This window comes from Opisthocomus hoazin, chromosome 15, assembly GCF_030867145.1.
Source record: "Opisthocomus hoazin isolate bOpiHoa1 chromosome 15, bOpiHoa1.hap1, whole genome shotgun sequence".
NCBI classification, from domain to species: Eukaryota; Metazoa; Chordata; class Aves; order Opisthocomiformes; family Opisthocomidae; genus Opisthocomus; species Opisthocomus hoazin.
In genome coordinates, this window is record NC_134428.1 from 17,871,747 (window position 1) to 17,885,310 (window position 13,564).

Consider the following 13,564-nt stretch of genomic DNA (forward strand, 5'->3'; position numbering starts at 1 on the left):
GTGAATGCCTCTGCTCTATAGCATTATTCTCTGCTACTTGGGGAAAATTGAGTTCATTTTTTTAATTCTAATTTTTTGCATAGGGATCACATAAAACCTTATTAAGGAAAGGACTGTTAACTTCTGGAGGTTGATTTAACGTTTGTTCAATCTTTTTCTGTTTTATCAATAATTTAGGAAGATTACATTGAGACAGACGAGAAGAAATTTATTCCTCTCCGATGGACTGCACCTGAGTTAGTAACAAGTTTTCAAGACAGACTGTTATCAGCAGAGCAAAATAAATACAGTAACATATGGTACGTAGTAGGCTTTAAAACAATTACAATGAGATTTGTGAATGTGTTTTTAAATGTTACACAAAGGAGTGAATAATATTTGTAGCTAAACTGAATATTAGCGTGATGCACTGCTTTTTTATTTAATCAGATGTATAATAGGTTAATCTTTACAAACTTGAAACTATACCTTGCTTTGAAAAGACGCTTAGAAATCTGCTGAGAGAACAGTTAGATTAAGAAAAAATATTTAGCAGAAGAATATGTGTTTATACTAATACAAGCAATTACTCTGTATTTGCCAAATGCCTTCAAATGTTTCTAAAGGAAGGCAATGGTACGTGACTTTTCCAGTAATATAATAGCCGTGGATGACATAAAAAGTTGATCTTGCTAGAGCCTGGTTAAGTTCCATTGGTAGAACAGTAGGATCTTAATTTCTTGCTGCAGCATTCGAGGGCTGCAATTAACTGGTGGTCTCTGCTACCAAAGACCTTATAGACAAATGCTGGTGAAAATCTCGAAGATGAACTTTTTTGAAATTGCCACTTCAATTCTCAAGTGCTAGTAAATTTGGATAATGGAAATTGAGGCTTAGGCTAACATTTCTGAAAACATTGTAGTTAAATTCCTGATTTTGTATTCTAAGGATATTAAAAAGTAAACTAGGTGTAGTTTGCTAATTTAAATGTAGAATTGCAGAAAGCAAGTGGGATAGATAGAAATGATCTAAATACTGAGTTCCTTGCATCTTTTAATCAGGCTTCCTCAGATCATACTATTCATCTAAACTACAAGCAGCCAGGATCTTAAAGTTTCCAACTTAAATTTGTGTGCCTTTTATGGAAAGCTGCTTGGGTTTGAACTAGATGACTTCCTTCCCTTGCCAGTCTAAATTATTTTACTGTCATACATGTGGAGTCAGTTACTCTGCATTTTGAGCAAGGAAAGGTTGCCCAAAGATCAGCATCAACTCTAATCACTGAAAATGTAATTAGTGTTGTATACAGTATGTATACAGCACTGAGGAAAAGAGGTGGCTTCTGACCACTACAGCTTAAAAATAAGCCATGTTATGAAAACTGAAGCAAAGACAAGTTTTCTAGCAGTTTGACCCATAACTGCAATGTCTGATGAAAGATTTTCCTACTGTTGGACTAACCATAAAGTTTATTCATCTTCTCTAAATAGGCACTTTCTACTTTTTTAATATGTGGGGGTTTCTTCCATAGTTCAATAATTTGAAGCCTTTTATATTTTGTTGCCTGCATTGTCATTGCCTTCAGGCAACTTTATTCTTGAGGCTTCTAGCATTCTGTCAAGTAAAAAGAGTTAACAGGTTCTGAAGTTACTGCGGAGCCGATGGGAGAGTGATAGTTGTTTCTTCTTGCCAGTTATGCTTTGCATAATGCTTACTTTCTTAGAAAGGCAACTTTAAAATAGTTCTTAGAATGCACAGTCATTTGCTGCTCTTTTTCAGGTCCCTGGGTGTCACGTTATGGGAGCTGTTTGAGAATGCTGCTCAGCCTTACTCGGACTTTTCTGACAGGGAAGTCCTAACCCATGTCATAAAGGAGAAGCAGGTTAAGCTCTTCAAGCCACGTCTGGAACAGCCATACTCAGATAGATGGTAAGCTTTAAATGTTTTTGTTTATTCTTAAAGCTGCTGAAGTTGTTTCTCAGATTACTCTGTTATCTTAATATATTGAAATTGCTACATGGAATCATGCTTCTGTCAAAGAAACCCTAGAGAAGAGTAAAAGGAGTTGCTATAGATGGAAATTCCTGCCAGTGATATTGTTACTCCTTAGCTTGTTAGATACCTGAATTTTAGAAATTTCTTTTCAGTGTGAAACCTATTGAAACATGTTTCTTGCTTGTGTAGGTATGAAGTTCTGCAGTTCTGTTGGCTACCCCCAGAAAAGAGACCAACAGCAGAAGAAGTGCATAGACTTCTGACTTACCTTCGCATGCAAAGCCAAAGGGACTCGGAGATTGATTTTGAACAGCAGTGGAATGCTCTTAAACCAAACACCTCAAATAGAGAAACAAATAACTCTGCATTTCCAATCTTAGATCACTTTGCAGGAGATAGACTTGGCCATGAGATGGAGGAAGTTCTTACTGTAACTGAAACAAGCCAGGGTCTCAGCTTTGAATATATCTGGGAGGCAGCTAAACATGATCACTTTGATGAATGTGGTCGTGTGAATCCTGATGAAGCAATGACATACACAAGTATTTTCTTTCCAGTGGAGGTTTTTGAGAGGTCACTTTCAGAGCAAGGGTCGGGAGCACAGGATGGAAGTGGTCAAGAAGCATCACTTGCTGTCCCTGGGGTGTTACCTGTGTTTGATGCACACAAGCTTTCTGTTGGAAATGACTACTACATCCAATTAGAGGAAAAAGGAAGTGGCTGCAGCATGAATTTTGATAACCAGTCAGTTGTACTAACTACAGAAGTTGATCATCAGGAAGCTGTACAAGAAAAAAGTTCTCATTTCACGGTTCTCAGGGATCTTGATGTTGAAGAATCTAGCACTGACAGGGACTTCTTCCACTACAGTACGGATCCTAAAGAAGAAATTTTGTCTGCTGCTAGTAGTCCAGAAAGTCCTTTCCAAAACATATTTAATGACATTGACAGATCAGAAGAACTGACAAACAGAAAAATACTTGGTTTTGTTGAAACAAATGATATTCCTAAAGACTTTAAACCCGTTGTTTTAAACTCAAACACAGATGCTAGAAAGGTAGTAGGCCTTTCTGAAAAGGAGCATTCTAGTCATGCTTCTGAAACAGTTTCCTTATGTGAAAATATCTCTAACCGTTCTGACTTGATAACTTTAGAAGAACTTTCTGATAACTTCTTATTTCTTCAAGAGAAAAACTTATTAACAGGGTTATTGTCTAACAAAACCAGCAGTGATTTGGGGCAAAATCCAGATGATGTTCTAAAAAATATATTAGAAACCTCGAATAAAATCTCTGTAGAGCCTGAGCCTGTGTTGGCTGAAAATGCCCAGGTCTTTTCTTTAATCCATGAAGGTCTTAGAACAGTGAAAGATGAAAATTTTAACCCAGTGACAATGAATAAAGATCTGGATTCTCAGTATGAGACTACTTTAGAGATACAGGCATCCTCTAGTCCATCTGCAGCACATAATTCATGTGATAAACGTGCAAAACTTCCTTATTTGAAGGATGAGGGAAAACTTTCAAATGTGGACATCAGTGAAGTCGTGTCCTGTAACACCGATATTCTGTGTCAGGAAGAGTTATCCAATAATGCCAAAAATAATAATGTTGGAAACAATCCATATTATGGTGTTGCTGTTGAAACAGATGAGTGTGGTGCACAAGTAAAACAGGGAGTGCTTTTCCAGTCTGATGAAATAGCTTTTAGTAGAGAAAAATGTAGTGATGAGGAAGATACGAAAAGAAATTTGCAAGATAAGTGTCCCATATTAAAAAAAGATGAATGTTTATTGGAGGAAAAACAAGAAACATCAAATCATTTTGAAGACTGTAAGGATATTCCAGAAGAGGTCACCTTAATTTCTGTTGCTACTTCAGATTGTACAAGTCAGGATAGTCTTTTGGAAGACAGCCCATCTCCTATACAGACTGTAGAACAAGCCTTAGAAACACCTGATTCCTTGGATTCTTTAGATGTAAATGAGGTTTTAGAATCTTTACAGGCTCAAAGTCCTCAGAAACTTTTGCCACCTGATAAACCTGCTGACAGTGGCTATGAAACAGAGAACTTGGAATCTCCAGAATGGACTTCCCATGTCGCTGTTGAGGAGGCTTCTAGTGTAGATACTGCTCTCTGTGTCAGTGAGAGCAATGTTAGTGCTTTACCTTCTAATCCAGTCATAATTGTTTCAGAAGCAGCAGCTTGTTTAGATGCAGTGAATAGCAATTTTGAAGCAACCCCAAAGGTTTTTCTGGGTGGAAATCAAAACTCGTATAGAGACTCTGCCTATTTCTCTGATAATGATTCTGAGCCAGATAAAAAACCAGAAGAGGCTGTAAATCTGTCAAGAGAGACTGTACGTGTTGTTTCTTCAAACAGAGGAGAGAATAATAGTGAAGAGGATTACAGTTTTGAAGAGAGACAGCAAAAGTGTGATGTAAGGAATTACCAGGATATCAATAACCAAAATGCAAAAATAGAACCAGATCACAACTTAGAGATGCAAGAGATTGATGTAAGAATGCAGGGGTGTCCGGATGAGTGGGCTGAGGCAACTCTGAATTCCCTGGAAATATCGATGGAAAGTAACCTAAGGGATGAAATAAGAGTACCCGAGACTTCCCATAAAACTGTCTCTTGTGTTGGCACTAACACTTCAGAACTTCTTTCACACAGAGATTTAAAGTCTGTGCATAACATACGCAGTCCTTCAGATTTGAGTAACAGTGAGAAGTCCTCCTATCACATTGAAGGGCAAAAACTGAAAGAGCCAGATATTGAAGGAAAATACCTTGGCAAACTCGATGTTTCTGGAATGCTTGATTTAGAAGATGGTGATGATGCGGATGAGGAAGATGAAAACAGTGATTCCGAGGATGACATGAGGACTTTTCATATGCATAGTCTGAGTTCTGACAGTGAAGATGAAACTGTTCATCAAGTACCCGAGATACTTACTGACAAGGATGATGGAAAATATCTGAGAAGCTTGTTGAAACTTCCAAAACCTCTTAATGAAAGGCAACATGAGCACTGGAAAAATGAGAAAAAGGCTGTAACGTTCTTTGATGATGTGACTGTGTATTTGTTTGATCAGGTATCTTTTTTTTAATTACTAATTAAAGTTTTTGTTAGTTTGGCTTTTTTAAAACAAGATGTGGTAGAACAGCTTAATGTTTGTACACACATTGCTATTAGATGATCTTTCTTGGCAGGGTTGGATCTTGTTTGTGATGTGGGTTATTTGTTCTTTATAAAGAAAAAAGAAACCTTTTCTTGGCTAGGTGTGGTTGTGGGCTGCTGGTAGAATAGCGGCACTAATTTGCAGTAAAAGAAGGTTTTGCTTTGGGTGGGGTTGGTTGCCAAGTCCTGAATCGGCATGCTCTGAATGAAACGTGATTTTTAGCAATGTCTTGCTGATGTTTGTAAGCTGTATTTAATTTGAGTATGTGGGACAGCATCATTTGATTATGATTTGAATACATGAGACAGCAGATTGATTTAATTTATTTTACCAGAATGTTGTTGTAACTCTATAGAAGCAGTGTATCTTTTTAATGAGTTTGAGGACTTTAAGTGTAAATGCCTTTATAAAAGAAAAACGAAACAAAACAAAAAAACCCAAACCACAACCTAACGATGAATCTTGTGTGTGTTAGTATTAAGGTAATTTTACCTTAAACCGTAATCAAAGATGAGAACAGTATTTAAATGGTAATGCTGCTTTTTATTAATCCAATGTGATTCAAGTTCAGTGAAATACTGATCTGCTTATAAAATTCAGGGTTACCTTTGTTCCCCTATCTGCTTCATCAATTTTTAACTTCTGTAACTTGATACAGAGTGGATTTGTATTTTAACATTATGGCAACTAAACTAGTACAGTGAGTTTAAAAGAACAGTCACATTGTCAGGCTTTGGAAATGTTGCTTATGATGACGCACATAAGTGTTAGAGATGACTGTGTTTTGGAATAGATAACATAGGTGATATGTTTATGTTTAGGCAGTCTGTAGAATAGTAATGCTGTTAGAGGGGAACAAAAAAATTAGCTGTGTCTAAACTGCTCTTAGTTGTTCAACTTTTTACTTATTGTTACAGTAACTGATAAAATGTTGGCTGCTTCAAATACTGGTCATGCAAAGTCTGTCTCTTTATTCTGAAGCATCCTACCTGTGTCAGACTGATAAGGGAAATGTTTTCAATTGGAAGATGCTTTAGCTTTGTTCCCAGAAATATGAAACCTTTTTATATCATAAATAATATTTAAATAGTCATTTCCTGCATGCATTTTAGCATGGATTTGATACCACTTTCTTTAGAAACAGAAGTATGTGCATATGCTTAATCTATAACTCAAAAGTTTTGTTGTGTGTTAATAACTTAGAGTTTACAGACCACTTAATTCCACAGTAGATTTGATGGCGGGGGTGGGGGACTGTATTTTTGGAATGCTTGTGTGTATAGGCATGGATACATACTGTGTACATGAGAGTTAAAGAAGTTATTTTCTTTGCCTTAGGAAACACCAACTAAGGAGCTGGGCAACAGTGCAGCAGACTTTAATGGTGAAGGCTCTCGCAGCACTCCTGTTCCATCCTCAAGTTTTAGTTACTTAAACAGATTTGCAAATTCAGAAAGCTCAACAGATGAAGAAGGTACTCAAATATATTTATACACAGAAGGGGCTAAGACTGTTTTATGCATAGTTTTTAATGACGTGTCATTTAAATTATGTGACTTGTAAATTTATTGTACCATACTGGCTTCAATTTTGCATCCTAAGCACATGCTCCAGCTCGGCTCAGATACTAGCATTACTGATGATCAAAGCTTGTGACGTGACACTGGTGGTTTATATATGGATGTGGCTAGGGTATCTTGAGAGGTGACCAAATTACGGGTGGCAAATCTTTGTGACCCGCCTAGGGCCAGAACAGAAAAGCTACAAGTTTTGTTTTGAGTTAATGCAGTCTTCCAGGGACTTGCTTTTAAAACTGTGTATGACTTGACTTTATTGTAAATTGCCTCTTTTTTTTTTTTCTTTTTTTCCCTCCCGCAAGGTGGGGGTTTTGAATGGGATGATGACTTCTCTTCTCCAGAGCCATCCTTTATATCAAAGGCAGCTAATAGCCTTATTAGTTCTAAACCGCCTCTGCAGTCAAAGTACTTCTCTCCACCGCCACCTTCCCGGACTCTCGATCAGAACTGGTCACATTCATCCCCTTATTCCAGATTCTCCATCTCTCCTGCAAATATGGCAAGCTTTTCTCTTACGCATCTTACAGATTCAGATATAGAGCAAGGAGGTAAGTGATTTAGTTGTAATTATTTTAAAACTACAAGTTAAGTACTTTATGCAAAGATACAAGTAATAGATAGGACAGGTCTTGTTCAATTTTAAATACTTGATTTAGAAATGCATTTTTAATGCTATAAAAGTTATGTCTGGCCTTATATTTCAGTAAAGAGAGCTTTCCATGTAGATTGAGATTATTTGCATCCAAATTGCTACGAACTTGTGGTTGGATATTCTATGGAACATTTACAGGACAAGCTCACAAATTTTTTGTTCCAAAAAGAATAGTGCTATATTTATATAAATTAAATCTATGCAGTACTTAGGCGATTCTGTATAGCTGCCACACTATGGCAGTTGAATAATTCTCATCACTGTCATAAGTCACAATTTTATTTTCATTGCACAAGGTGAAGATGCTGGGAGCACTATGTTTCTGCCACTGTTGTTTAAGCTTATTTTACAGTTCAGTTTCTTTTCATATTCTTTTTAGAAAGTGCATTCTTGATATTCTCTCAAGAATTGCAGCATGTTTTCTAGAGCTGCGAGTAAGATAGTTTCTGTTAGGAGAGCCAAACAATCTGTTCATAGCAATATTTAGTACTAGCAGTATTAACAAGAGCTTTCTTGTCTGTAACAAAAAGGGGGGGTTTTTTTAAGCTTTGATACATTTTTTTTTTAGGGTTAAGAGAAGCACAAATATGCAGACCTGAATCAGTTCCACGTATTATTAATCTTGATAAAATGTTGCATTATTAAAGATAAATATTACTGCTTGCTGAGCCTTGCTAATGGTCAATGTCTATAAAAATGTAATCGGTGTTTATGTAGAGTTGTATTGTTCTTGTATTGTGCTTATTGATTAGATAATGTTTGCTGCTTAGTAACTTACAGATAAGAGAGATTGTTTTGGAGATCCCACATTGCCTTACGTGTCCTAAGAAGTGACATTGAACTGTGTGATTTAAGCAGATGTCTATGTATAAATGTACGAAATGTTTACAGTAGTTGAGAGCTTTAGGGAAAGATTAACCAGAACTTGGAAGTGCGGAGCAGCAGGATGCCAAGTTCTAGAAAGAGTCCTACAAAGAAGTGAGGGTTGTGCAGAAGAATTTCTCTATACCTTATGACCTTTCCTCTACTAATAGGAAGCAGTGAAGATGGAGAAAAAGATTAAATGAATTAAAACTTCCTTGGACTACATACGTAAATCACACAGACTTTGTCTGAAACTTCTTTATCTAAACTCTGGATCCTCTTGGAGTAACACAGGTAATCAAGAAGGACTAAGAAATGAAAGTAAACACTGAAAGCAATGTTAAATCAGGACATTAATTTGAATGTGTATTTAACTTTGTAATGTATTTTTAAATCAGTGCAATTTTGCTTTTCATGGAAAGATGATTCTGCCGCTGTTTTCAAGTACTTGAAGTATTTTTCAGATAACTTAAGAAACAAGTAAAGCAATTACACTACAGTCATCTGGTTTATGTATGAGATTGTACAATATTCCTTTTATATTTTTCCATGTAGTTCATTATCTATTTGAACCTACACCTGTTGTAGAATTGTGTATAACTGTCCTGTGCAACAGGTGGCTGTGTTGCTGAAACTGTATGAATGATAGTTGATCAGTAGTGAGCCGTATTTATTCAAAAGATATCACTACATATTACTTTGCTTATTACAATTGCACTATGGGTTATTCCTCCTTTATTTCCTGATGATGTACAGAATCAAAATCTAAACCTTTCAAGGAAAATAAGACAAGTTGAATTGGCCCAGTTATCCAGTTTAATTTGTCCTTTTTGTAGCCTTTGCTATGCACGGTACTTGTAAAACGTACATAACTTCTGAGTGTTATGTTAGACTTGCCGAAGTCAGTACCATTTCTAAATGATAATGATTATAGATTGATTGTTAGTGTATATGTTTTATAGGAAACTGGAAAAGAATATATCATGTACTCTGGAATTTTTAGATGAAAGAGATAATGTCTCTTAATTCCTAAATATGATCCTACTGACTGCTTAAACTGTAATAGCATCTGACTATATCATAATTAAGGGCCTTCCACTTTTTACTACAATTTCTGCCTTGGAGGGAGAAGAGGAAAAATTGGCTGTACAAAACTGTGGAATTTGTGAATCTTACAAGGAGACTAATTTCAACAGACTGGATTTGGGCATGCTTGGCCCTTCAGTTGTACATTCTGTGAATTTTGAAGCTCACTTTTCTGCTGACTGCAGATTGGGGCTGCCATTCAGGCCTGTGGTAAATCTACCTCTCAGTGATGTTATGACAATTAAGAATTAGATTAATGGTTAATGCCAGATTTTCCACCCTTCATAAGGCAAGACCTATTTTAAGATGTATGCAGGGCTCCATGGTACATCTTGAAATGCGTGCTGACCCAAAGATGCACTGTAGTAAAGTTTGGTCTGAAACTGTCTGTAGGGAAGGGAATACAATGTGGGTTTTTTAACTTTCATATTCTGCCATGCATTTAGCTGGTTTAATCCTTTAAACTGCTTGGGGGGGGGGAAAGAATCCTTAATTACTACTCCAAAGTGAGTTCAGTTGAGAAACAAATCCCTGACCTCTTGGAATGTCTTATGCAGCTGCGGATCTGTAGGAAACACTGATAGGAACAGTTTACCTGGCTTCGTGTTTTGTATCTTAGTGTACTAAAATACGAATGTACTAAAATATGAGGTACTTCGTGTTTTAGTGGCTATTTTGGCAGGGCTTCAGTATAATGGTGGTCCGAATGCTCTGTGTTCAGATCCAGTCACCAGAGAATTTTCATCATATGAAGTATGGGAGGACTAGATATTTTCAGATGTGTGAAGTTTGGTTTTGTATACCTCTGTATGCATTTTGATTGTAAGTATGTTTTAAAATGACAGGAATATGTTAATTGTTTTTTTCCAGCATTATTTAGCCCTTAACCAGAATGGTTTCTGGTTTCCGATCGAAAGGGAATGATTTAGTTACAATTTTATTTGAAGTTGCCAATGTATTGTTGAGAGAACGTTTTCTGATGAGGCACTCACATTCAGAGTTAGTCAGAACTGTTCTTCACTATGAAGGGAGGAACTGAATTTTTCACGGGCTTTTCCCAAAACATGCTATAAGAAGCAAAGCCAAGTAGATCTTAACACAGGCTGACAGTATATACTGTAGAGGGTTTAAGGAAGCTGTGCACTACTCTCGATATTTTAAAATAAAGGTAATGTACATTGTGCACAAATTATTGCTTAGAAATTCCATAATTCTAACATTAAACTCCTGGCTACAGCTAGATTGAGGCATCTCATCTGTCTTCTGTAATTCTCACCCTACTTTTGGTGTGGAAAATCAAAACTAAGAATGAAACTCCATAATGGTCTGCAAAGAACGTGTGGGCTTATCTGCTTTGCGGGTTGAAAAATCTATCAGACCTGGAGTTCAGCCTAAACTTTGGCTCATTCGATTTAAAATACAGTCCAAGGTTAAATAAAAGCTTGTACTCCAGGATGTTACAATTTGGTTGTGCATTTCATTTCTTATAATTCTGGAGAATCAGATGTTTATCTTGAAACCCAGGTAAAGGTAAACATAATCAAAATCTTACACAGAAGTGAAAGTTTACTGCTTTGTCCAAATGGACTCTTTGCTAAGGAATTGCCAAAGGAGCATTTTTTTCCAAAATGAACTGGGATGTGTATGATATTAAGAAAGGTAATGTCCTTTTTAGCTGTACAATGAAGAGAAAGAAATATTTGAAGTTGACTCACCTAAACATGAATTTTAATTTCAGTAATCCAGTATGCTGGATTGCAATAATATAAAGGTCCTTTTTTGAAAAATTTCTAGTTAAGTCTGATCAACTACTAGCAATATACTAGCAGTCAGTGGCACAATGAAGACGAATCAGTAATTCCAACGTGTTAGATTATAATAAGGGGATTTGTTACAAATAATTCATTAAACTATATGTAATTTCTTGCACTAGCTACTTAAGCATGGTTTCCCTTTTAGAAGTACATGTATCTATTTTCAATGGTTTATTATGAGGAATGGTTACATTTTAATTCCTTCTCTAGTAGAATACCTTGGTTATCTGAATACTGAAGGCATTGTCTCAATTTGGCTACTAAAGTTATTTAAAAGATCTGATTTTTCCCACCTAAGTTTGTTTAAAAATGAGGATCTGTAGCAAGAAGCCAATAGAGCGAGAAGAGTGTCCGGTTTTAACGGAAACACCTGTCCTCTCCCAAATCCCCAGGCTGCAGATAGGTTGTGTGTATTGCATTTATGGAAACTGCCATTTTCATGGAAATGAGCAGATTAAACATTTTTTTTTTTTATATCCTTGTTGATGCACTAATGAAAGCCATTTAAGCCTCATTCTTTTTTATCAGTGTTTTTAGCAGATTTTTATGTAGTACTCAATCTTTTTCATGAGGAGGCTGGTTGGTAGAAAGACTGTTTTTTTTTTCTGAGTAAGCACTATGCTCAAATATCAGCATTGTCAGGTGTTAGTGACATGGCTATTTTTGTTAGAGTTGGTGAAAGGTGGAATCCAAGTATATTAGCCTTATAAGAAATAGCCTTAAACAAGAGTGGACTGTACAAAATTACTTCAGCTTTAAGTCATACAAAAATATCCTTATATGTTAATGGTTTTGGTATAAGACTGGAAAAAATCTAGAGGAGAGTCAAACATCATATAAACTTATTGAAAATAAGTATTTGTAATACCAGCAGCCTGTTTTTCAGAAACTTGAATATGACTTACAGTTAGTTTTGTTTATGAAATTGAACTTGCACAGATGTAGGTGTAACTTAAGTGATAAATGGTACTGGTGTGTGTGTGTGTATATATAATGTTGAATTCTATTTGTAAAGAGAAACTATGTAACAAAATCATAGGTATGAGGTTTTCCTATTGTAATTTAATACAGGTATGAGGTTTATGGCAATATATCATAGTTAATGAAATTTCAGGTCAAAATGTCTTTAAATTGTGTACATTTTTAAATTGTAATTTCTACTGTATATTGATTATCATGCATAGTGTGATTCAAGAAACTGCTTGTAATTTAAAAATATTTAATATTAAAAATAAAATACAGTTATATATTTATAATCTCTTTGTCTGTTTGTTCATTCTTAAACAGATGCCAGCAGCGGTTCAGGTCCACAGTATAGTGTAGTTCTACTGTAAGATATATTTGCTTGTGTCCAGAGGTTGAGAAAGTATCAAAAGCTCAAAGCTACATCCCAGCGGATGACTCTACACTAAATAATGTAGTCGCCTTTAATTTCTTCTAATATCATCTTTGTGTGAACTTGAGGTAATGTGTATACACAGTCAGTAGAGAAGCAATACTTCAAATACAAGCAGTGTCATTAATTCTAAAAACTGAATATTGCTTTCAATCCTAGAATTAAGCATCTGTATGAAGAATGGAGATTTCAAAATTTGTAAGTACCCTTCAGCAAACAGGTTAATATGTTTTTCTCAATATTTATTGAATTTATTTGTAGAAGAATTTTTTAATCTAAGCGCATGTGCTGAGTGGACGCAAGATCACCAGGTCAGTGCAATACTTGTGTGTACAGCAGCTGCTTTTCTGTGAGATGGAGCCTGTTCCAGCCTAGGCGCTTGGTGAGGCGGGAGGGTGCTGGTTTTTCCTCTTAACCTGTTAACCGTTCAGGTTGTGAAGACCTATCACGGCAATGTCAGTAGCTAACGGAGGCTGTTGTGGAAGCCCCCACATCGTATCGCAACTGTTGAGACCTGGGAATGAGAAGCTGATATCAAGATGACTTAACTATGTTAGGTAAAATGTAACTACTGGGCTGAAACTTGACCCAGACAGTGGTCATTACTGAGAACAGATGTGAAAGATCCCATGGCACTGAACTGGTCACAGAATCACAGAATAGTAGGGGTTGGAAGGGACCTCTGTGGGTCATCTAGTCCAACCCCCCTGCCGAAGCAGGGTCATCTTATATAGAACCTGTTACCAAAGACTGTGAGCACTGGCGCTCTTCATCATCGCCGTTCTTCTTGCAAGGGACGGAGGTGCCTTTTCTGGGCCCGTTTCAGGCAGGCGGCGCGGCAGCTTGCACCGAGCAGAGCTGAGGCAGACCTCCTCCTCCTCCCCCTGCGGAGGTGCGGACTGACCGACCCCTCCCGCGGCGGCCGTCTGCCCGGCTTGGCGTCCAGCGACCCGGCGGCCGCCCCTCGCTTCCCGCCCCGGACCCGGGCTCCGTCCCCCTGCGTGGGGTGCGAAA

At 36.9% G+C, this 13,564-nt stretch overlaps 1 protein-coding gene across 2 annotated transcripts in view; it reads left to right on the forward strand.

Moving 5' to 3' along the window:
• LMTK2 (lemur tyrosine kinase 2) overlaps positions 1-12,381 on the forward strand; it is a 44,743-nt gene extending 32,362 nt beyond the window's left edge. Inside the window, exons 9-14 of one of the 2 annotated variants that reach the window (XM_075436349.1) lie at positions 178-299; positions 1,759-1,908; positions 2,164-5,074; positions 6,500-6,635; positions 7,041-7,286; positions 7,959-8,418. In XM_075436349.1, the coding sequence (XP_075292464.1) occupies positions 178-299; positions 1,759-1,908; positions 2,164-5,074; positions 6,500-6,635; positions 7,041-7,286; positions 7,959-8,035 (3,642 nt within the window). In that variant the 3' untranslated portion in view covers positions 8,036-8,418. The other variant, XM_075436350.1, reaches the window with a different exon arrangement.
• The last annotated feature ends 1,183 nt before the right edge of the window (positions 12,382-13,564 follow it).